The sequence below is a fragment of the Carlito syrichta genome, unplaced genomic scaffold (assembly GCF_000164805.1).
Source record: "Carlito syrichta isolate Samal-C Ts95f unplaced genomic scaffold, Tarsius_syrichta-2.0.1 Scaffold301568, whole genome shotgun sequence".
NCBI classification, from domain to species: Eukaryota; Metazoa; Chordata; class Mammalia; order Primates; family Tarsiidae; genus Carlito; species Carlito syrichta.
In genome coordinates, this window is record NW_007245664.1 from 57,355 (window position 1) to 83,920 (window position 26,566).

The window sequence follows — 26,566 nt, forward strand, 5'->3', positions numbered from 1 at the left end:
AACATATTTATTGGTATAGAAACATTTACCACATAACCTAAATGTTTCAAAATGTGAAGGTTATTATAAGAATTAAGCAAAAGTATGTAAACAATTATCTGTGTTTGGGGAAATACATTTACACACATAAAATAAATGCTTTATACAAACTTAGCAGGAAGTGAAAAAGAATATAAAAACCAGAATGTTAACAGTAATTAACTCTCGATAGTGGTACTTTGAGTGATATGCATATTTCTTTATATTTATTTTCTGATCTTTACCCAATGAATATGGATGCCTTTTGCAATTAAAAAATAATAATTACAATAAAGGGAGAAATTGGATAACTAAGTTGGGAATTATCTGGTACTTATGTTATCATAGGTAGCCATGTTGCTGTGGCCATGGCATACCACTCAATGCCTGTGATCACCCAAGGCAGGAAGGGGCCCTCTGAATCAGCTATTAGCCTACTATATAAATTCTACTCTTATTCCCTAAGTATTTTGAGGGGTTTATTTGGCCAATATTATGATAGATGATGAAATTCAGGATTGTGAGTCCTAAAATTTGCCATGTAGACCATACAACTCCAGAATCAGTAGACATCCACAAAACCGAACGTACCACACCAGTTTCTTATGCATAATCAGCTGTACAACAACAACAAAAACAACAAAAAATAGACAAGATTTATTAGATAAGGAGAGAAAAACAGACTGAAGATATACTACTCCAACCTAACCACATGGCTTAATATTTTGATGACTGCTGGGTACCAAGTCTTTTTATACTTTCACATTTTTTATGGAAACTCTCCTCCTGTTATTGTTTGCGGGGTGTGTGTGTGTGTGTTTAATGAATAGTTATTTATTTAACGACTCTTTTTTGAGTTCTTGAATCCTGCTCATCTCCATATCCAAACTCAAGCGAAGAGAGGTGGAAAGAAGAGTGTGCTGAGGATAAGACACAAGCGACAAAAGCTGGGAATGAAGAATACCCGCCAAGAATTCTTCAGTCTGCCAGAACCTAAGAGTTTTACTCTCCCCCTGCCTTTCAGACACTAGCATACGAGCCCTCTCCACTCCATCCTCGGCCTTTAAATCAGAAGGCTTGAACCTGCCCAGAAAAGACCCTACAATAGCCCCCTGACCTAACATTGCTCCAGCCTCCGCAACAACTCTACAGTTGAGATGTACATTGTAGGTAATCATCAACTGAGTTACTCGCACTTACTGTCTTTCATTCCAACACTACTCCTGTTCACAATGGCTGACTTTCCTTCTACCTCTTATTCCCTTAATTACACTCAAGGTGTTTGCTATTCCCAGGGCAGCTGCCAGTCACCTACTGACAATCCTTTCTTAGTCTACCACCTGTATGGCTTCATTATCTACCCATGCAGCCTGGACTCTAAATTGGCCACAGGGACTTCCTTTCATTTTCTCTACTTGCATCTGGTCACAGGTTAGTCTCTCAAAGAAGTGAAGTTTTAACAATTCCCAACTGCTTGCTGAACTAGGAACCACCCCCTTGCTCTTGCGATCAGAGTTTTCCACTACATGGTCCCATTTTCCCTGTCCAGAGAGTTCCCACCTGTGCGCCAAGGAGGACTAAAGGTTCTGAGAAGTTATATCTGGAACTCCAGGAAGCCTGAAGTGGGGGCTGAGCAGTCGGGGCAGGCTTAACCAGAGCACCTTCACCTTTACCTAACAATACTACAGCATTTAATAATGTTGGAAGCAGAAGACAAAATAGCATTCAGTCATTAAAAACTACATCTCATAGCCGAGCTCGGTGGCTCAGCCTGTAATCCCGTGCCTTGGGAGGCTGAGGTGAGTGGATTGCCTGAGGGCACAGGTTCGAGACCCGCCTGGGCAACTTGGCGAGACCTCATATCTACAATAAATAAAAAATCAGCCGGGCATGGTAGCGCGCGTCTGTAGTTCCAGCTACTTGGAAGGCTGAGGCGGAAGGATCGCCAGAGCCCAGCAGGTCGAGGCTGCGGTGGCCGGGAGCGGCCACTGCACTCCAGTCTGGGTGACAGAGTGAGACTCCAACTCAACAAAAAATAAAAAAATAAAATAAATTTAAAAAAAAAAACTACATCTCAGAAAAATGTTTGGCAGCACAGGAGAATGTTCCTGATGCTAAACACCATATACAGCATTACCCAAATTCTTCAGTATGTAATAAATCTAGAAAAAAAATTAGTCTGGAGGGAAATGCGCACTAGTATAAGCCATGGTTATGTTTGAAAAACAAAGTTATGGGCACCTTTTAAATTTTCTTCTTTCTACTAATAATTTTTTTTTAAAAAAAAGCATGTCTATGTAATCTTTTTAAAAATTCAAAAATATTTTCTTTAAAAAAAAAAGTATGTGTTCTCTCAAAAAAGATGGTTCCCCCACATTTTCCCTTTCCTAAAGCCCAGAGAATGATTGAGCAAACCTTACTCACCTTTGCTGGAGTCTTCCAGACAAATACCTGGTAATCACCAGCAGGGAGAGAAAGAAGGCCAGGGGTTCAGAGACAACAAAACCCAAAGCAGGAGAGGTAAAAAGTAAACAGACTACAGTCCTTCCAGAAGGGTACATAAGCACGTGCCTGTGTGTGGGTCTTTACTTAACTCTTCCAAGTTACCTGCCTAAAAGTCCTTGATGGTCAATCTTAACAAATTGTAAGCTAACTGCAAAAGGTAAAAACCAAGAAAATGAAAGCAAAGAGAACATGAATATTATCAACACTAAAAGCTGGCACAGTGCACTCAGCATTTTCCAAACACCAGGGATTTCCTCGGAGCCAAGACATGTCTAACTTCTGTACACTCACCAAGTGCTTTGCCTTCGAGCGCTCCTCCTCATTCGATATCCTCTCCCGAAGGATGGCCCGGGTTAACTGCTCGCTGGCAGCAGCCCTCTCTCGGTCCAATTCTTTGGCTTGCTTTAGTCTGAAATGACAAGACAGGTCTAACTTAGAAAAAAACACCAAAAAAAAAGATAGAAACATACAGCCACAAGGGTCAACAGCTCAAATCATCTTAGCCCGTCATCTACCAAAAGCAGGTATAGAAGTAAATCCCCATGCAGCCTCCACTTGAGCACTCAAAAAATAACCAAATATCCACAAAGAGGTTTATTAATTTGGCTACTAAACATTTCTAACTTTTACAAAGTTCATATGTAAATTGAAATCTGCCCACCAAAAAATTCCATCCCTGGTGCCTCCATCTGGCCTCTAGAAATTTGTTACCTACATGACAAATATTTGAAGGTAACATCATTTTCCCCCCAAAACTGACTCAACTATTTACTGACTACAGACCAGGCACTGTGCTAGGCACTGAAGACACAGTGATGAGCAAGACAGACAGGTGACTGTCCTCGCAGGTCTTATATCACAGCAGGGCAGGCAGACATTTCAGGACTACTAACAAAACGGGGGCATCTTTCCTTCCACTGTATTACTCCTGTTTTCCAACAATACTCACATGCAAATATGGTCATGTCTTTCAACTGCAGGGTTCCTCACTTTTGGGTGACTCCAAGGTGTCCCTTAGTTCCAGACTACACCTAACATGCCAAACATGGTCTAGTAAAACAACATAGCAGACCCCTACATTCCCAGATCTGCACACAAGGCTAATTCTACTTAATGAAGTCTAAGAGCACTGGGTTTATCAGGGGCCTCATCACACAATTAGATTATACCAAGTTACAATCCACTAAAACCCCCCATTGTACAGGATGAAGATCGATTACTTTGGCCCTGACTTTTGCTGTAATGTCTAGCACATAGATGCATTCAGTAAGCACTGAATGAGAGAGCATTTCAGTCTAATCTCATGGACAAAGATTTTCTGACTGCCTTTTCTTCTTTGAGAGAATAACCCACTATACCATTACATCCCTGAAGGTATAATCTACACTTTAAAAAGAATAGGCAAAATTGTTATGTTGGTATAAGTGAAATCTACTTTGTAAGTGTGAACAATAAGCATCAAACTCTACTCAGTGCTACCCTAGCAAATTTTAACTTCAGAAAGATTTTTGAAAAGGACTAAAGAAGATAAAATTTGTGTTACTATTTTTAAACTGCCACATCATCTTGATACTCTGGAATTCTCAGAAATCAATTTTAACAGATAAAATCACCTTTTGAAATATATTTCAGCCATATTGCATTTCACCTAAAAAAAAAAAAAAAATCAAAGCTGTGTAGTTTTGTGTTTTGAGTAAAAAGGAATAACAGATATGAATTAAAACCTGCATTTTGAAATTCTCTAATGCAGAAGGAACCTTTAGAAAACTTCCTAAGCAATAAGCACAATGACACTTACAGAGACCAAATTTCTCTAAATTATTATTTCACAAGGACCATACAATAGATTCAGCAACACCAATCATATCAGCACATTAACTCCACTGGACATGTATAACTGTAAGAGAACAGCAATCGTCAGACGTCACACCACTTCCAAAAGTGTGGTCCATACACCAGCAGCAATAGCATCACCAGGACCTGATTAAAAATGCAGATCCTTGAGCACCACCCCACACTAGTTGAATCAAAAACTCTGGGGGTAGTGTTCAGTAATCTGCTTTTCAATAAGCCCTCATGTGACTCTAATGCATACTAACAACTGAGAGCCACAGACCCCAGACTAAATATGCTGAGACCACATAACCTCAAAATATACTTTTAGCCAAATAAATCCTGGAGATAAAAAGAAAGTAACATCAAATATAAAGTGGTCCTTATGAGAACATTGCACCGGTAGCTGCTGAGATTACGGTATTCAGATTATCAAACTGTGCATTTAAAGCATGTTTAAGGGCATCTTACCTATAAGTAAAAACCATTACTTGTTTGACATGTGAGGTGAAAGCAATGTTAGGCACTTTACATACACACATTAAACTTATTACAATAACATTACTTTGTGAACATAACATGAATTCTATACAACTAGATTTTATCATACCTATCATACTGTGTGTATCAAACTTTGAAGTATTATTTAGTTTAACAATAACTACTTTTTTCTAATTGAGTTTACTTGTATATGGCATAAATTTTAATTACATACAAAGTTATAAGTAATTTGACTTTAAAAAATATAGAATCATAAAGTTTTGATAAGTTAGTGAAAACCAAAAACACACGCACAAAATCCTTTGATGTCATAATAAAAATAAACATTACTGACTTGCAATGCCTGGTACAGAAGCACAGACCCTGGAGATGGGCTGCTGGGTCCATGTCAAGACTCTACACTCACTAGCTGAACAAATGCTTCTGTGAGCCTCCCTGAGCCCTGTTTTTATCATGGGCACAACGAACTGATGTTGATACCGACCTCACAAGGTCCTATACAAACAAAGCACTTAGCACAATGTCTACAATGATCAGCGCTCAACAAATGTTAGGTAAATAGCAGTAATAATAATAGTACCCAGAGAAAATAACAATAATAATGGCATCCAGAGAAAGCAGTGACTTTCGGCAATGAAGAAGGAACTCTCCAGATCACTGTGGCACTGTGACCACACCAACGTTTTGTCTTCTCCATTTTCTTATCCATGTTTTTACCAGTAATAAATAAGTTCTGCTTGACTTTCATGATCTTCAAGGATTTCTAAGATCACAACTGCCCTACTGACCTTTCCACAAGCTTCTTTCTTCCCTTTGCCTGCTGCTGCATAGGGGCAAGGGCTTGCCCTACTTTGGTTCACTACTACATCCCAGGACTTAGAACTCGCTGCCACAACTAAGCGCTCAACAAAAACTTGCTGAACATGTGCATGTATGAATGAACAAATAAATGCATGTCATATTTCCAACCATACACAAACAAAAGAAAACAAGCTACAAAAAACAAAAGAGATTATCAGAAACAACAAGAGCCTAGCCAGCACGTGATAGGTGGCATATACATGACATCATCGCAGGCTAACTGAACAGCCTCCAACAAGAGGTGCCTCCACATTCCAGAACATCAACACTGGGCCGGATCTGACTCATGGACTCAAGAGACTGGCAGTGGTAAAAGTTGATGAAAAAGAAAATTCATTTCCTTTCTTAATGCATTCTTACACTTTTATTTATCTTTACAAGTAGAAATGCACAAATACTTAAATAGTTTATTTTAAAGGAATGTCTGTAAATTTTTTGTTTTGTTATTTGTAGGATTTTTTTGTTTTTGAGTTGGAGTCTCACTCTGTCGCCCAGGCTGGGGTGTAGTGGTACCCTCACAGTTATGGCAGCCTCAACCTGTTGGGCTCAGACAATCCTTCCACCTCAGCCTTCCAAGTAACTGGAATTACAGGCGTGAGTCACCATATCCAGCTAATTTTTTTATTTATTGTAGAGACGAGGTCTCACCAAGTTGCCCAGGCTGGCCTTGAACCTTCAGCTCAGATAATCCTCTTGCCTCCGCCTCCCAAAGTGGTGCGATTACAGGCATGAGACACCAGGCAGGACCTAAAACAAATGCTTACTTCCTATCAGCAATGAGCTATGCAGTCCATACACCAGCAGCAATAGCATCACCTGGGCCTTACTAGAATGCAGATCCTTGAACACCTCTGTTTTCTCCGCTTTAAAATGTAAAGATCGAACTGTGTAATCTTAAGGTCCCTTGCAGCAGTCTGCAGACACTATACCTTAAAGACATTAGTCCTCATTCCATACAAATTATTTAAACAGGCAGTGGCAGGGGATCCAGGATACAGGGGCGTAGCCTTCAGATAGTAGTAGGAACTATTGCAATTTCTACCTGGTACTTCTGATCCTGAGGCTTCCTACTACTGCACGTAACAAAACCTGTACACTGGACAGGAATAACTGGAACTCACAGGTTCGTTCCACAGGTAATTACAGGTGATGGGCACTACTTCGATTACTAAGAATAAAGTCTTAGTAGGAGCAAGAGACAAAGTCCCCATCCTCAAGTAACTTAGTGACACATAACAGATGCACTAACATCACTGAGCCACATGGGGAAGGAGACACCAGTCAGTCCAGCAACACTAGGAGAGGATTTCCTCTGGTTAGCCTCCCATGAGCCTCAGAAGGGTCCCTGAAGCTTGAACTCACCTCTGCAAAGAATTCTGCTTGTTTTCAAATAATTTTGGAAAGCACTTCAGATAATAGGTACACTGGTTGAGGTTCCAGTTTGTCCAGTGCCCTCAGAAGCAAAAACTGTGTTATGAAGTAGAAACTTAGTCTTCACTTCCCCAGCCCTCCCTACAAAAGCTTCTTGCACAGCGATATTCTCCTCTAAGTTTCCTCTGTCACCGATTCATGTAAACCATTTAATAAGCTACAACCACTCGGCAAAAAAGGTGTATTTTCAGAAGGTCCCAATTCTTTCTGAAGGTTTCTTTCTGGTCTTCTAGGTTTTATATCCCATCAAGCTGTTCTATTCAACAGCTGTCTATGAAAAGTAAATGTCTGAGCCCGCGGGTTCGAGACTCGCCTGGGCAAGTTGGTGAGACCTCATCTCTACAATAAATCAAAAAATCAACCGGGCGTGGTAGCGCATGCCTGTAATTCCGGCTACTCGGAAGGCTGAGGCGGAAGGATCACTGGAGCCCAGCAGGTCGAGGTTGCAGTGGCTGGGAGCGGCCACTGCACTCCAGTCTGGGTGACAGAGTGAGACTCCAACTCAAAAAAAAAAAAAAAGAAAAGTAAATGTTCATGTAGTCACCCATCTCTGTCCCCCTCCTCCCTCTTTTTTTATTTTTATTTTTTTGAGCCAAATGAGACAGCCCTGCCTTCAAACATCCCAATGGTGTCAGAAGCCTTGTTCTCCATCAGGGAGACAGTGAAGCTTTCAGGGACCATGAAAGGCAGAACTTTACACTTAACGTCCCTGTAAGGTGAAAAGAAGGCATGAGATAAAATAAGTCTTTCATTATTAACTTGGGTTTTCAAAGATTTAAGAATTATCTCAACACAAAACTAAACATACAAGTGTCTTAGTGAACACGTTCCCTTTTTTATTTATTGGCATTTCTCACGTATTATTTCAGATCTCCTAGTCTAATATATTCTGCATTAAGCCCCTGATTTAAGTTTCATTTAAACTACCTTCTTTTAAATACATATCTCTCCTCATTTAAATTCTCTGGAGTTTTAAGCAAAGAAGTAGGAGTTTAGTGTAAACTTTTCTTATTTGCATTAAGTAATTGGGTAGCTTGCCTAAGCTTAATGAAACAAACACCAGTCGGTGCTGCTCTTGGACCTCAAGCCCTGGCAACCTGGCTCTCCTCAGTGTATTGTCAATCAGGTGAAAGACTTAAGACGCAACAGCAAAGTGAATTTCTAAAGACCAGTCAAATCCTTGATAATGAATATTATACATGTTCTTTTAAACGGGGGAAAAACTGCTCATGAACCTCCAACTCCGATAGACATCTGGTATAAAATCAGTCCTATGCATTTCAGTCCCAATGTAAAAGCAGCCAGAGCTATTTTACTCCAAAGAGCCTAAAGGTTTCAAGAAAGTGAGAAGAGGATTTGGAAGATGATGTGAGAGGCCTTTTCATATACCGGCCTTCACTGCACTCCATGAGGAGGTTGTTACTCTCCCCATTTCTAGCGTGAGGAAAGCTGAGAAGAACAAGAGGCAGGAAGGCCTCGACCTGGTGTCCAAAGCATGTCCCTCCCACCTTCTCACAAGTAAGCGCCACTGCAGGATTCTGCTACCATCATATTACTCACCTCTGCAGTTATCTAAGGACCATTCTTTAAAGCCTACATTACTCACAGTTATTTTAAAATAAGCTTTTTTTGAACTTTCTTTCACAGTATCAAGTCAGAGTTTGCCAGAGTCTAAATTATTACCACCTCTTTCTCAAAGTGAAACTTTTCAACAGCCCTAAAAGTTTCTCTGAATTTGGATACTGCTCATTTGGTCATTCACAAATACTCAATTTATCTTCATGTATGCTGACACATACGTAATTCTATACAATTTTAGGTGAGAAAATTACTTTATAATTTAATACATAAGGGCCATTATACTACAGAGAGAAAGTTGATAAGAACCTCAGATAATGAGTGAAAATAAATGAGAAACTGAGATTGTTAGCGATAAAGTGATTTAACGAAATGACTTATCTAAGGTTGAACTATGACCATTAGACACAGACAATAGTTACAATATATTGTAGTGTACTTGACTCGGAAAGCATACTGAAGAATTCCAGCAGTGAGGAGAAAAATGAGTGGCGGCAGTCGCAAAGGCCAGTTTAATGCTAATGATGAATCTTATTTTAATGTGTCACACTCTGTCAGAGCATGCTGAGAAGCACTCAAAATAATGTTTACTACCCACTTTTAAACAGAAAACCTGAGCTGAGTAATTCAATGAGCTAATTATTAGACTATTAAAAATAATGATGGAACAAGTCTACAGCTTTCTATTAATATGGCCTTGCAAAAAGCAAAAATAATGGAAGCTGAACACTTCTCAGCTCAAATTATTTCAAATTCTAGAAGAAAATGCTCGTGGATTAAGACTCCAAAACAAATGTATGAACATGATTGTAAATGAATATGGCCATGTGAAGTTCATATATAATATCATGTGACAGGTAAGAGTTAATATTTATCATGCTTACTCTGTGCCAGGTACAGGTCTAAGAATTTGACAGGTGTAACACATTTAATACTCACAACAACTCCGCTGAATTGATAATATTTTAGATGAGAAGCTGAGGCACAGAGAAATTATGTAAGACTGATCCTTACAAAAGTTATAAGTACAGTTTACACTTGAACAGCATAAGTCTGAACTGTGTGAAACCATATACATAAATTTTTTCAATATATATTAAAATACAAATATATTGAAAAAATTTCAGAAATTTGCAACAATTAAAAAAACTCAAAGATAAACTATATAGCCTAAAATATTGAAAAAAATTAAGTTAAGCATGTCATAAATGCATAAAATATATGCATTTTAGTCTATTTGCTACCATGAAATATACACAAATTTACTATAAAAAGTTAAAATTTACTAAAACTTACACACACATTTACAGACCATACATGGTGCCATTTACCATTGAGAGAAATGGAAACAAACATAAAAGATGCAGTGTTAAATCACAGTTGCATAAAATTAATTGTAGTACATACCATACCACTGTAATAACTTCATAGCCACCTCTTGTTACTGTTGTGTGAGCTTACAAGTTATTGAGTATCCACTTAAAACGTCACATGAGACTCTCTCCAGTAAACTTCAGAGTGGTTTCATATGTTCATGTTTAGTGCATGGTCATGTTCATGTTATGCATGTTCTTTTCATATTTAGTGCATGGTCATGTTCATGTTATGTACGTTCTGTTCATGTTTAGTGTATGGTCATGTTTAGTGCAATACCATAGACTCTGACTAACACTATGGGACCCACAGTGCCACTGGTGATGCCTGAAGTGCTCCCAAGATGCAGAGAAAAGACATGACATTATAAGAAAAGGTTGAATTGCTTAATATGTACCATAGATTGAGGTCTGCAGCTGCAAGTTCCTACCATTTTGAGATAAATTAATCCAGCATGAGGACCACTACAAAAAGAAGAAAGAAGAAAGAAAAGGAAATCTGTGAAGCCGTTGATGCAGCTATGCCAGAAAGGATGAAAACCTTTCTCTATTTGCAAAATACCTTTTCATTTCATATTGAAATTGCAGCTTTTATGTGGGTGCAGACCCTTATAAGAAAGGCATACCCTACAGATTCCAAAGTAAAGCGAAGAAGTCATTATATGACAACTTAAAGGCAAATCTTATGCCAGCAAAGGACGGTTTGATAATTTTAGGAAGAGGTTTGACTTTAAAAATATCAAAATAGGAGAATCAGTTCTGTTTTACCAAGAAGTAGCAGAGAAGATTTAAGATGCCATTAAGAATATCACTGAGGAGAAAGGATATCCGCCCAAACAGATTTTTAATGGCAACAATAGTGCCACAAAGAAAATTCATTAGTAAGGATGAGAAGCAAGCACTAGGAGTTGAGACAGGAAGGGACAGGTTAAACGCTATCGCTCTGTACAAATAAAGTAGAGTTTATGATCAAGACTTGATCTAATCTAGAAAGCTGCTAACCTCTTGGCCCTTAAAGGGAAAAAAAAAAAACACCAGCTGCCAGTCCTTTGTTGCACAAGAAGGCCTAGACAACAAAAATCCTTTTTCTGGACTACTTTCATCAATGCTTTGTCCCTGAAGTTAGGAAGTATCTTGCCAGTAAGAAAATATCTTTCAATGTCCTTTTGATATTGGACAATCCCCCTGGCTACCCAGAACTCATGAGTTCAATACTGAAGGTACCCAAGTGATCTACTTGCCCCTAAACACAATGTCTCTAATTCAGCCTCTACATCAGGGGGTCATCTCATTACATGGGGTACTCTACAGAAAGGATTGCTCAATACTACGAAAGGGAACTCCGACAGAGAGAAAGACATGACATCTGGAAGGATTACACCCCTGAAAATGCCACTGGTATTACATAAAAAGCCATGAAAGCCAGTAAGCAAAAACAATAAATTCCTGCTGAAGAAAACTGTCCAGATATTGTGCATGTTGTCCCAGGTTTTACAACAGAGCCAACAAGAAAATCATAGAAGAGATTGTAGCTATGATGGGGAAAAAAAGGTAGAGGGTGAAAGATTTCAAAATATGGGTCCTGGAGAAATTCAAGAGCCAATAAACAGCACACCAGAGGAATTAACAGAAGACAACTTGCTGGAGTTGCTTCCAAACCAGGACCAGACAATGAGGAAGAAGACAGAGAAGAAGCAGTGTCAGAAAGCAAGTTGACATTAGACAACCTGGCAGAAGGTCTCCACTTATTCAAGACTGCTTTTGACTTTTTTCACAACATGACCCTTCTATAATACAGGAACTGACAAAAGTAACCAAGGAGGGAACGATGGGTACCAAGTCAAAACAATCTTAGAGAAATCAAAAAGCAAAAAAGGCAGAAACAGCAGCATATTTCTATAATGTGCCTGACTCTCCTGATCCCCTTCAACTCCCCCACCTCTTCTGCCTCTGGCACCCAAGACAACAAGACCAACCTTCTCCCTCCTCCTCCACTTACTCAAAGTGAAGACAGTAAGGACAATGATCTTTATGATGACCCACTACCACTCAGTAAATTGTTCATACATTTTCTCTTCCTTATAATTTTCTTAAAAACATTTTTTCTCCAGCTTATTTTATTGTAAGAACATAATACATATACAAAATGTGTGTTTGGGGAGTCAAAAATTATACAGAAATTTTCAGCTCCTCAGGGGATCTAATCCCCATGTTGTTCAAGGGTCAACTGCAATTTATCCAAAGTCAAATTTACACCCAAAAAACAGTGAGAGGTACAGCCAGAATTAAACTCAGCCTGATGTCACAGCCAGCATTCATACAGAAAACACACACACACACACACACACACACACACACACACACCATCAAAATAAGTTGCATGGGGGTAAGAACTTTGTCTTATGCATCACAGTAGCCCAGACACAAAATAAGCATTCAATAAATATTTTTTAAAGAATGAATACAGAGTGTAAGCATATTTTTGAAAATATTATGAAACATAGGTACTCTGATTATTTAGAAATATCCCTTGTATATAATGGTAATTTAGCAATAAATAGCAATGTCTTAAAAAGTTAAAGGACCCGCAATCTGACAAACCATATATTAACACAATACAGTAGTACATCAGCCCTCCTTATCCATGGGTTCCTCATCTGCAGACTTAAACAACTGGAAGTCAAAAATATTTACAGAAAAAAAACAATAAAAGCTAAGCGTGGTAGCTCCTGTATTCCCAGCTGCTCAGTAGGCTGAGGCAGGAGTATCATAGCAGCATTCATACAGGAGTTCGAGACCAGTCTGGAAAGCATAGTAAGACCCTTCCTCTAACAAAATAAAAAAATTATGTGAATGTGGTGACATGTGCCTGTAGTCTCAGCTACCCAGGAGCTGAGACAGAAGGATCCTTTGAGTCCTGGAGATCAAGGCTGCAGTGATCGATGATCACACCACTGAATTCCAGCCTGGGGACAGAGCAAGATCCTGTCTCCAGAATATAAATAAAGTTAAAAATAACAATAGAACAATTTAAAAAGAATACAAATTTATAACAACACAGCATAATAACTACTGACCTAGTGTTTACACTGTATAATAAATACATCTAGAGATAATTTAAAGAATATGGAAGCTGGTTCTTTGATAGGATACACAAAACTGATGGACCCCCCTAGCCAGGCTGACCAAGAAAAAGAGAGAAAAACCCAAATTAACACAATCAGAAATGCAAAAGCTCAAGTCATAACTGACCCCAAAGAAATACAAAAGATTTTCAGAGATTACTATGTACACTTGTAGAGAAACAAACTTGAAAACCTAAATGAAATGGAGAACTTTCTAACATCACATAACCTCTCCAGGTTGAAAGAAGAAGAAACTGAGTCCCTAAATAAACCAATAACAACCCAGAAAATTAAGTATGTCATAAGAAAACTACCTACAAAAAAAAAAAAAAAAAAAAAAAAAGCCCTGGACCAGATGACTTTCCAGCAAAATTCTACAAAATATACGAGGAGAAGCTGATACCAATCCTATTGAAAGTATTACAGGCAATCGAAAGATGAAACTCTCCCCAAATCATTTGATGAAGCTAACATCACACTGATATCCAAAGTAAGTAAAGATCCAACAAAGAAAGAGAACTACAGGCCAATATCTTTGATGAAATAGATGCTAAAATCCTCAACAAGATTCTAGCAAACCGGATGCAACAACACATCTCAAAAACCATCCACCATGACCAAGGAGACTTTATTGCCAGGATCTTGGGCTGGTTCAACATCCGCAGAACCATAAACATAATTAAACACAACAACAGATGTAAAGACAAAAACCACATGATTATATCATTAGACACGGAAAAAGCTTTTGATAAAATCCAGCACCCCTTTTTAAGAAAAACCTTCGAGCATCTAGGCATAGATGGAACATACTTCAAAATAATAAGAGCCATCTACTAGAAACCCACAGCCAACATACTGCTAAACAGACAGAAATTGGAGTCAAAACAAGACAAGGATACCCACTCTCACCCCTCCTGTTCAACACAGTATTGGAAGTCCTAGCTGGAGCAATCAGACAAATATATATATATATTCAGGGATATCCAAATAGGAAGAGAGGAAGTTATGTTATTGCTCTTTGCAGATGACATGATTCTATATCTCAAAAATTCAAGAGAATCTGTCAAAAACCTCCTTGCACCGATAAAGGACTTTGGCAAAGTCTCAGGGTATCATAAATGTGCAAAAGATAGTCGCATTCCTATACACCAACAATAAACAAACAGAAACTCAAATAAAAAGCACAATCCCATTCACAATAGCCACACAAAAAATAAAATACCTTGGCATCTTCCTAACCAGAGAAGACCTTTACAATGAAAACTACAAAACACTGCTCAAAGAAGTCAAAGATGACACAAATGGAAAAATATTCCATGCTCACGGATTGGAAGAATCAACATTGTTAAGATGCCCATACTACCCAAGACAATCTACAGATTTAACGTAATACCCATTAAATTACCAGCAGCATTCTTCTCAGACCTGGAAACGACAATACAGGAATTCATATGGAAACATAAATGACCACAAATAGCTAAAACAATCCTTAGCAAAAAAAAAAAAAAGGAGGTATCACACTCCTAGACTTTAAAATTTATTTTAAGCCTACAATAATCAAAACAGCCTGGTATTGACACAAGAACAGGCATATAGACTCCTGGAACAGGATAGAGATTCCGGAAAGCAAAATATCAATTTCCCAGCCAACTCATCTTCAACAAAGCCTCCACCATCAACCACCAGGGAGAGAAGGCCCTATTCAGCAAACGGTGCTAGGAAAACTGGCTGACCACATGCAGAAGATTAAAACAAGACCCCTATCATCATGCACAAAAGCCAACTCTAAATGGATCAGTGGTCTAAACGTAAAACCTCAAACTATAAGAACCTTAGAAAATGTAGGAGACACCCTTGTGGAAATTAGAACTGGAAACCAATTCCTGATCAAAACTCCAAGTGCCCATGCCAAAAGAGATAAGATAGACAAGTGGGACCTCATCAAACTGGCAAGCTTCTGAAAAGTCAAATAAACCATTAAGAAAGCAGGAAGACAGCCCACGGATAGGAAAAAATATATGCCAACTATATATCTGACAAAGGCCTAACATATAGGATCTATGAGGAACTCAAGAGTGCTGAAAAGGAAAAAACAAACAGCCCCATTACAAAGTGGGCAAAAGATATGAACAGACACTTCTCAAAAGAAGACATAGGAGCAGTCAACAGATACATGAAAAAATGCTCAGCCTCACTAGTCATCAAAAAAATGCAAATTAAAAACACACTGAGATACCGCCTAACTCTAGTCAGGATGGCCGTCATCAATAACTTAAAAAACAACAATATCTCCTCTGGATGTAGAGAGGATGCAGGGAAAAGGGAATACTTCTACACTGTTGGTGGGAGGGTAAACTTGTACAGCCTTTGTGGAAAACAGTGCGGTGATTCCTAAAAGATCTAAAAATTGACCTCTTGGCCACGCTCAGTGGCTCAGCCTATAATCTCAGCACTTTAGGAGACCAAGGTGAGTGGACTGCCTGAGCCCATGGGTTTGAGACCAGTCCCGGCAACTTGGAGAGACCTAGTCTCTACAATAAATCAAAAATTAGCTGGCCGTGGTAGCATGCCCCTATAGTTCTGGCTACTTGGAAAGCTGATGCGGACAGATCGAGAAACCCAGTAAGTCAATGCAAAAGTGACCGTGAGTGTGCCACTGCACTCCAGCCTGGGCAACGGAATGAGAGTCCAACACACACACACAAAATCGACCTCCCATACAACCCCACAATCCCCCTACTGGGATTGTATTTGACCAGTATTAAGAACTGGCTCTAGCCGGACTCAGTGGCTCAGCCTGTAATCCTGCGCCTTTGGGAGGCTGAGGTGAGTGGATTGCTTGAGCCCGCGGGTTCGAGACCTGCCTGGGCAGCAAGACCTCATCTCTACAATAAATCAAAAAATCAGCCGGGCGTGGTAGCGCAAGCCTGTAATTTCGGCTACTGGGAAGGCTGAGGCGGAAGGATCACTGGAGCCCAGCAGGTCGAGGCTGTGGTGGCCGGGAGCAGCCACTGTACTCCAGTCTGGGCGACAGAGTGAGACTCCAACTCAAAAAAAAAAAGAACTGGCTCTAAAAAAAAAGACATTGATTTTGGTCACCTATGTTTCTGTGTAAATACCATTTAAAATGGCACTCAGAATTTAACAACCAAGGTTTCCTTTCTTTCCACAGAAGCAATTAAAAAGTGATTTCATTTTAATTCACAATAAAATTTTGTCACAATCTGGACATTTGCCTGCACAGCTACAAAATGATACAGGAGGAAAAAAACCTTAGACCATAACTGAAAGCTTCCAACTATAATTATGGAATACCCACAGTCACAATCCTAGATGGATTTCATCTCCCCCTTCCAGCCGATCACCTCCCATTTGTAACTGCGCATTACTCTGTACCGAAAATCCACATTTAATTTCTCATTGGGGTACAATTACCACCTGTCCTAAATTTTCTAAGACCTTCTTCTTATCAAATGTTTCTTCCTACTATACTGAAAACTGCATTTACAGCTGAGAAGTATTCTGATTTCAGTTCACAAGTTAATCCCACCATATTCATGGTCCCTGCACACCCCCCTCAGAAATTCACAAACTCCCTAGAAGGAAATTATACAACACCCCAAAGCATCCTCATCTTCCTCTTCTAGAATGACCCATGGCCAGCTACTAGAATGACCCATGGCCATCTAGACCCATGCCTCTAAGTATCTGACCGAATACTTAGAGGCATCTTAAACCAAGATAATCAATGTTTTAACTTGAAGTATACATTGGCTGTCATGCTAAAAATACAGCAGGACAACGAGAGGAGCGGGAGAGTAAAGACACCACCATTAAATTAGGCCACAACAGCAGGGCTTGAAAATGACCTGTGTTACAGAAGTTGTGGACAGAAATGCTCTTGCGTGGCCTGCTACTACTACAGAGTGGTTAGAAAGTGCCCACCCCGCCCATGCGTCCTCCCAGCAGCAGGGTAGAGGATGGGTAGAGTTGCAGGATGGGTGCCACAGCCACTTACTAAGATGCTTGAGAAAGACAGCCAGGAAGCCAGCTGAAGGAAAAAAGAACAAAAAGTGAGAAGCAGGCATCCCTGGGCAAATCCCCCCATCAGTCCCACGAGATGGACAGCCAACTCCTCCAGCAAACACCAGCCCACCCACGGCAGGCGGCCTGAGCCTGGACACAGGACAACATGAAAAAGCTTCCTCCTGGAGACAGAAAACTAGGACAACAATACTGGCTCAATGACCCAAGAGATGGTGGTAGGTTCTCAGAGGATGCTCGGCCAGGAAAAAAGCGAGTGAATGTCCTGTAAACAAAACACAAGTCAGGCCCTTGCCATTGTTTTGCACTTATGTTTCTTTTTCTGAAGGAGCCCGTTTTTGCCAGGCCACATATTTTGAAATAATGTCACTGATAAGTCTTGGGAAACCTTTGGCCAAAGAAAGAGAAGACATTGCCATTCTAGGCCGAACAGAGGGAAACAATCAATAACACTCTTCTTCGCTTCTAAGAGGCTCTTTCAGCCTGAACCAAGTTGCAACCTCTCCACCTCCACCTGCATTCAGTCTCTTGGATGTGGGACTGACAGAGGTAGGTGCATATGGCCCTTCTGACACACACACAAACTCTCTCTCTCTCTCTCACTCACACACACACACACACACACACACACACACACCCCTCATATGGCTCTTCTGACACACACACAAACACTCTCTCTCTCTCTCTTACACACACACACACACACACACACACACACACACACACCTCTCTAACTTACTCTTTTTCCATGCTAGACGCTAATACTAAGGTTTAGCATGCACCATCAAGCCAGGGTAAACATTTTTAAGGAGAGAGAATCATCCAAAAAGTCCCTTATTATTTTTGCTGATCAAGTAGCCTTTGAATGTCTAATCACTTTTGATTATAAATCAAGCTGCTAATTTGATCAATGTATAAATTCTAACTACTGCTGTCTCTGTAGGCTGTGGCTGCTGTCATGACACATTTGGGCTTCTTTCATCTGTCTAGTGCTTATAACCTTTGATTGCTTCTTTTCTCATATTTCTTTTTGTTTGATACAGCTTTGCCAATCCACTAATTTTTAATCTTTATTAAGATTGAAGCAAACTGCTTTGTCTTAAGCACTTCATGTAAATACACAGCTCTTGCAGTGCGTGTGTTTTTTTAACATTATCTGGCAGCCTTTATCTTTAAATGGGTAACTGTGTCCCATCACAATTGTTAACAGTATAACTGATATTCTTCTTCCATTTTATATTATGGTTAATAATAATTTTACTTTATCTCTTTTTTCCTTCTTGTTTTCCTGGTTGTATCAAGTTACTATACACCCCACACACACAAAGAAAAAAGCTCATACTCTTTTCTCTACTATCATTTAAACACACAGCTCCCATCATGTTCTCAACCACGGCCTCACAGGCCCATGTGAATATTTTGACTTTCTCCCCAAACCAACGCTGAGCTAACAGTTCAACGCCTTTAGATTTAAAAAAAAAAAAAATGGGTATGTTTCCCCCTCAGGAATTTTCTTCAAGAATACTGGTGAGCACTTTTATAGGTGGTCCCAGTCTATGACACAAGTCCATGAGCATAAGGCAAGGACAGATCCTCACAGGCATGTCCCCTCCTCCTCGTTCCCTGTGCTGAGGCCTCTGTTGGACGTCTGTTGGGCCTCGTTTTAAGGGTGCTCTTGAGAACACGTGTTAGACACCTGGCTGTCTCCAGGCTTCACACCCCCTTCTCTCTGCTTTACACTGTTGGGGAGTCTCCACACCCTGCAGGGGACTAGAGGAAAGTGCAAGGATGGAGGAGGAGCAAGGCATTCCTGCCTGTGTCCTCTGGGACCCTCAGGCCTGGCTGCCTCACCCCTGCACGGCACTAGGCCCCTCCTGCAGCACTGAATGCGGCCTGCAGCTTGTCAAGCCTGCAGCACCAGCCTCACCCACTCTGGAGACACCGGCTGGCTGTGGGCACACTCTCCGAAAGCTGCCTTCCCAACCCACATGTCCCTCCTCAGAGCTCAGACACCTGCAGCACCGCCAGGAAGTGCTCCCTCCCCAAAAGAGCTGAGCTGCATCCCACAGAGCCCCTCCTCCAAGCCTCAAACTCATATCAGCTACCTCCTCCCATGGCTCCATGGGTTGGGACATGTCACCTACTCCTGCTAGTGCCACTGAGACACCTTGAAGCTACAACAGTCAATACTGGTACCATAGCCACGTGCAGCTACTCAGCTCAGAAATATGGCTGGTCCAACCTGAAACATGCTGCAAGTATAAAATACACACTGAATTTTGAAGACTTAGTATGAAAATGATATAACATGTTTCATTAGTAAATTTTATACTGTTACATGTTGTAAAGAAAGTTGTTAGTATAAAGGTATGTTTTTGGTAAGGAAAGATATAAAGGAAAAAGAAATAATTTTGAATAGGAAAGGATCTTGTATGGTACATTTTTGCCCTGCAATAAAATGGCTGGTTGTTTAAAGGAAAGAAAGTATAAGACAAAAATAGAAGGTTCAAGGATGTCAAAAAATGGTATGAGTATGTTGAAGATGGTATGTACAAGGTTTATGGAAAGAATTGTGTGAAAGGAATTCTATGAACACTCAAGGCTACAAAAAGGTTCTATAAATTTACCATCAATATCAATTACACTGGTGCTAGGCCAAAATGCTACTCAAAGACTAGAACATGAGCTTTTTAATTAACAATCTCCAAAAGAATTTTATCCTATAAACAACACAGAGGGGGAGGAAGAGGCAAATTCAGGTAGCCACACCCCCATCTTTGTTACAAAAAGTGTGATTTTTTTTTACTTTTAAAAAGCAAGTTTTTTTTTAACTTTTCAAAATCTTTAGACTATTACTTGCTAAATAAGTAACTTACAATGATCTATAATCTTGTGTTATAACATTATGCTTTTAAAACCTTTAATACTTCGAGACCAATACGGGCAACCTGGTGAGACCTCTTTTCTACAAAAAATAAAAAAAGTAGTCGGGTGTAGTCGTGAACACTTGTAGTTCTGGCTACTTGGAAGGCTGAGGCAGAAGGATCACTGGAGCCCAGCAGGTCGATGCTGGCGTGGCAAACCCTTTAATACTTAAACTCTACAAGTTCTCAATTCAGTCACTCTAGGGCAAGGTAAGAAACAAAACTTCAGGAACCACACCTACTCCACACCCTCTTCCTGAGCTGCCTGAGGTAAACTGATTTCACTCACAGCAGTTTGTGATCAGCTATAGTGCTTTTCAGAGCCAAACTGCTAACGACTTTAAAGTCTCCTTCCAGGCATGAGGATTACAATCCAACATAGGATGGGTAACAAAATGATTTTTTTGTTTTTAAGTATTACTAATTATCTTTGTTAAACTTTAAGGTAATATATCCCATGTTGAAGGTCAAAGGCCAATACCATCCCACACCTCCCATCAAAAGTGGAGAGATGTCAATCTCCTGTCTTCAGAGTGAGGTTACCTAGGGATCCACCCTTTAACATATCAATCACTGAAGAAACTTGAAAACAAGCTGCAGGGACATCCCTTTATGGGCTCAGGGAGTCACTGGTGCAAGGATTCTGCCTGGACTCCTGCAGTGGGTGTTGAGTCCACTGGGGTAAATACAAAAACATTTTACTAGATATCAAAGCGTTCCTATGTCATAACAGCGGCTAGAATGGCCTTTGTTATAGTAGTATTAATTCTAGTTGTCTACGCTTGTACACAGTATTTTGTATACAGGTACCAAGGAAACTCCATCAGTCCCTCTCATCCTCTCCTCTTGCTTTAGACAGGTAAGGGCTCCTCTATGCCCCCATTCAGCAGGAAGTAGCTACAGAAGCCTGTCTGACCTTTGCCCCATTCCCAGGTACAAATAAGAATTTTTTTTTTTTTTTTTTTGAGTTGGAGTCTCACTGCATCGTCTAGGCTGGAGTACAGTGGCACGCTTACGGTCACCCCAGCATTGACCTGCTGGGCTTCAGCAATCCCTCCGCCTATGCCTTCCAAGTAGCCGGATCTACAGGCGTGTGCTGCCATGCCCGGCTAATTTTTTGATTTACTGTAGAGACAAGGTCTCACCATATTGCCCAGGCTGGTCTCAAACCCTCCAGCTCAGGTAATCCTCTCACCTCAGCCCACCAAATTGCTGGGATTATAGGCTTGAGTCACCATGCCCGGCCTAAGAATATCTTAAAATAACAAGAGGGGGAGATGAAAGAGCATCACATGGATTTAATATACCCAATGAGCAGCCATTTTAACACTGCCTAAATCTCATGTTTTTTCTAGCAGTTAACTTACCCTCTGATCACTATCCAAGGACAGAACCAGTTTCTCAGAGGTAGCTATTGATAATTGTTTTACAACCCCTCCCAGCTTGTTTTGTACTAATTAGCTTTTCTATTTCAAGTATTTGCCTCCACCCATAAGACCCAAGTTAACCTAATCAGCTTTTGTGACCTCTGTGACAGACAGATCGCATCACTATGGCAGTCATATCACTAATCCACCTGCTATTCATCATATGACATCAGTACCTATACTTCCCTGTTCCTTCATGATGAGTGGAGCAGACCATCACTCAATCACCTTAACAACCGTCCTCCAACAAAGGGAAGGATTAAAAGGATTCAACCAACCACAAGCAGTCAGTCACCATTGCCTTACTAGACTCTGGCGTGGTCATGTACTCTTTGAGCTATGGTCATCACCATGTTTCCTGGCTTTGGCCCCCTTCCCTCCCTTGGAAAGGTGAATCTCTTTTCCTTCTCTCTCTTTCTCTCTCTCACTAATTTATTTTCTAAATAAACTATATTTTCTAATCTAACTTCTGTGCAACACTTTGCATCTCTCTCGTGGCACAGGATCACATACCAGACACCCACTCCCCCAGCAGTCCTGACTTAACATTCTGGATTCTCCACTGGGAGTATGACTGAACACAAATTAATAATATCTTAGATTTATGGGGAAAAGTGAATAAAATTATGTGTACCTATTTCTTTTTACTTTTAACATAGCTACTAGAGAAATAACTACACAGATGGCTCACATTATACTTCTATAAAACAGTATGTCTTCGAGTTGGGTGTTTTGTTTGTGCATTTCCAGTTCTTAAATGCCTTGTTAACAATTCTTACACTAAGTTTTCTCTGTATAAACTACTGGTGTGTTTTGTCTCCTTAAGGGACTCTCCCTGCTGGAGTCAACATTCATAAGTTCTCTAAATCCTTGTGTATCCATGGCCTTCTTTTTGACCTAACAGCTGAATAAGAGCTGGACCTTCAGTGCCTCATCTCAAGAATCTCTAAGTGCTAGTCCATCTTCTAGCTTCCAGGCTGGCAGAGGAAAAGCCTAAACTCAGGCTACCCTATTTCCTTCATAAATTAGTTATTTTTGTCTAGTTTTCTCTTTATCTTAGAATGCAGAAACATCAGCAGTCTATGACTGGGTGTGTGTCTTTTCGCATCAGTAGTTCCCAGAGTCCTTCCAATGTGCGGGCTCCAGTCTTTCTTCAGCTTAGTGAAATGTTTCACATCACTTAATTATCACCTCTCCTCAAACACTTCCCTTTATCTCCTCCTAGAATGTAGCCTATTTCATCAAATACAACATGCAGTTGCTTTTCCCCACTCTTCACTAAGTATGAAATCAAGACACATCTTGGAACTGAGGGTGTCTTAAAATCAAGTGGCAACAGTTGTCAATGCCACAGACATTGAAGCACTACTGAAATACTCCAAGAGTTCATGTGAGGCACACTGTCTCTTCTGAGTGCCCATCACATTTTTCTCTCTAACTGCTGTGTCCAGTGGAGGTCTCTTTATTTTCATCTGCCTACTTACCAGGCCTTGGGATCCAGCTGCTGGCTATCTTAAATGGAAGTATCCACTAGATCAGGCACGTCAAACCTGCAACCCATGGCTACATGTGGCCCAGGACAGCAAGTCATACGGCCCCACAAAATCTTTTAACATAATGTGTTTTTTAGCATTTATTTTGTTCATGATCCCATGGGTAGCTCCACTTTTGAAGTTCACAATCACGCCTTATTCATGACATCACTTTTTGGCAGCACATACACTGGTGAGCAACTGTTTTCAATGATGAAGCACATGAACAGCAAAATTTGAGCAATCATTTCTGATGAGCATCTTGAGAACTCACTAAGAATTGCAACCACTTCCATGAAACCAGACATCAATACATTCATTTTTAAAAAAACAAGGTCAAAATCCTTGGCTTTCTTTTGTTCTCATTTTTTTAAACTTTACAATAAAAATATAAAAATAAAAGAAGTATTATTATGCATATATACTATATTATATAATTGATGTGTGGCCCAAGACAATTGCTCTCGACTCGATGTAGCCCAGGGAAACCAATGGGTTGGACAGCCCTGCGCTACATGGTGTGAAACGAGGCAGCTTCCACAGCAGTGGCCCAGGGTATGCTAGCAGCTGACTAATCTGCAGCCCTTGTTAAAGGAAACTGGAGAAAGTCTCTCCCCATCCACCCAAACCACCCCATCCACCCAAACCAGCCAACAGGAACGTTCACACAGACTAGAGCCAACTCTGCTGATCCCTGAAGGATGCCAAAACCAGCCCAGTGGCCCATATTCATCGTCAGATGTGCTTTTAAGAAAAGGTAGCTGGTGATCAGACTGCAACTGAAAGAAGACAGCAGAGACCTTCAGGCCTCCAACTCCCCAAGAATCCTCTCCATCTTCCAAATGTCTGTGCATCTTTATGTTTTAAAATTAAAGGGTTACTCAAACAATTTTAGGGCAGAGCTAATCAATAAAAGTGCTGGACAGGGCAATGTAGAGCATTGTCCATCAGTTCTTATGGAAACAATTTCTCTATATCGTTTTTTCAACACAAGCTGCATTTTCCTATAAAGAAACCTTGAGGTTTACCACGATTCCCCTCCCGCACATACTCTGAGGTCTCTCTATATACAAGGATGAAAACTCCTAACATCAAAGCAATCAGTAAGAGCAATCTGACACAGGGACAGAACAACATAGTCGAGTTTTGCAGCTCACCAATAATAACCAAACAGAAACGAAGGACAGGTCCTAGACAGCCAAGACACAGGTCAACTGCCTATATTTAGGAGCACTGCTTTGATTAAATATGACACAGAAGTAAGTTCAAGATTAAACTCCATGACAAGCACCTATTCTATAATGCTAGTGAAAAACACAGCCAACTGCCACCAAGGTCAGCCAATCTGAGGCAAGAGTGATATCCTTCCAAAAGTCGAGCCTGATGAAGTTGTAGGAGAAAATAGGAGGACAAACTCTCTCCAAAGAAATACACACTACAAAACCAATTTCATTCTCAGAAACTATCTGAAACCCACTCCAGCAAAAGGATAAATGGTCTCTTAAGAATCAAATTTTACATCATTGCACACAATCACAACTACTGTTATTATTAGCTAGTTAAACATAGGCCTTAGGAAGGAATTTCCATTGGTCTTACTTCTGAATGAAGATGGCCCTGTATTTTTGTACCTCCTCTCTTTTACAATCTCAGAAGAAATATCAGGAGTTGAAAGGTCTTATCCCTCCAACCAAGCTCATCTCTTTGTGAAGGTCACCTTGGTATGCAAGGGAAGTACAATAGACCACATCAGCACCACCATGCCTGCCCCACAGTCGTACCCCCTTAGATAACAGAAATCAATTTCCATGCCTCTGACACTACTCATCAACTAAAAATTCACTTCTTGGCAGATGTTTTACTTCCAATATTCCCTATAAAATAATGCTAAAGAAGACCAAATTCTAATTTTAAAAAATGCATTGATTTGAAAACCACAATAAGCAGTATGTTGAATTTTATTTTAATTTTTACCTTAAACATAAAATGAGATGGCAGAAACATGCACAGAAAGCACAAAAAAATGTAAAATTCGATATGATTTTACTTACTGTTATTTTAGGATAACTCCTGTTCATTCCCTTACTTGATGTCTTTTTTCTTTTAACAATTTTATTTGTGGTATGATTGAAACATAGGTACACCTCTCAATGAGTCTGAGAATAAGTAAAAATCCATGAAACCAATGCCACCATCAAGGCTATTAGCATACCCATCACCTCCCACAGTTTCATTTTTCACCGTTTTTAACATTGTTTTGTTTTAGGGGTGGGTATGTGTGCGCATGTGTGTGTGTACTAAGAACACATAACATAAGATCCACCCTCTTGAGAAATCTTAAGGATATGATACAGTATTATTAGCTATAGGCACCAGGCTGTATCCTCACTTGATATTTTTTATCTCTGATTCAAATGTTAAATCAGGCTGGGTGCGGTGGCTCAGCCTGTAATCCCAGCACTTTGAGAGGCCAAGGCAAGAGGACTGCCTGAGCCCGGGGGTTCGAGACCAGTATGGGCAACTTGGTGAAACCGTGTCTCTACAATAAATCACAAAAATTAGCCAGGAGTGGTGGCACGCACCTGTAGTTCCAGTTAATGGGAAGGCTGAGGCAGAAGGATCGCCTAAGCCCAGCAGGTGGAGGCTGCGGTGGCCATGAGCAGGCTACTGCACTCCAGCCTGGGTGACAGTGAAACTCGGATTCAAAAATAAAATAAAACAAAATAAGTTAAATCACAGACACATTTCAAGAAATTAGAATTACCATTCAGAATTCATATCAAAGACAAAAACAACAAACAGGCACCTGGAATGAAGACGCAATTAAAAGCACCTTTTGCAACTCTAATGTGCAGAGTACAGTTGACACCCGCAGGAGCAGAGCAGAATCCCCAGGCCTTCCCCATGAGGTCTACCATACACACAACATCAGTTAATTCCAGCAAAAGGCATCAGACCCAGGCCTTCACTTTCTATTCCATGCATTCTGTTGTCTTTAGTATTGATGATTTTAATACACAACTTATGCCATTTAAATGACAAATATGCATAATATTCTACTACCATTAATATTGTAATAGCTACCATTTGTGAAGCACCTCCCCATGCCAGGCATTTTAACAGGTGTTTTACATACATTATTTCATCTACTCCTCACAAAAATCCTACAGAGTAGTTGTTATTCCCCTTTCAAAGTTGAGAGAAGTTCAATAGATTGCTCATAATCACAGAGAAAGAATTTGTATGGTGGTGGAATTTGTATTCTGTATTTATGATTCCAAGAACCAAGCATGAGTCATTGTGCTGCATGGTCTTGGTTATGCAAGCCCAAATGCTGAACTCAAGACACTCCAAGTAAAGAGCTCAGCATTCTGATCCAACACCGACATACATGGCTCACCCTGCTTCCGCACA

At 40.2% G+C, this 26,566-nt stretch overlaps 1 protein-coding gene across 1 annotated transcript in view; it reads right to left on the bottom strand.

Moving 5' to 3' along the window:
• Positions 1–1,469: 1,469 nt before the first annotated feature.
• CHCHD3 (coiled-coil-helix-coiled-coil-helix domain containing 3) overlaps positions 1,470–26,566 on the bottom strand; it is a 123,686-nt gene continuing 98,589 nt past the window's right edge. The window contains exons 4-5 of the mRNA XM_021710821.1: positions 2,815–2,932; positions 1,470–1,691 (exon numbers count right to left, since the gene is read on the bottom strand). Of these exons, the coding sequence (XP_021566496.1) occupies positions 1,596–1,691; positions 2,815–2,932 (214 nt within the window). The 3' untranslated portion in view covers positions 1,470–1,595. The remainder of the gene's footprint in view (positions 1,692–2,814; positions 2,933–26,566) is intronic.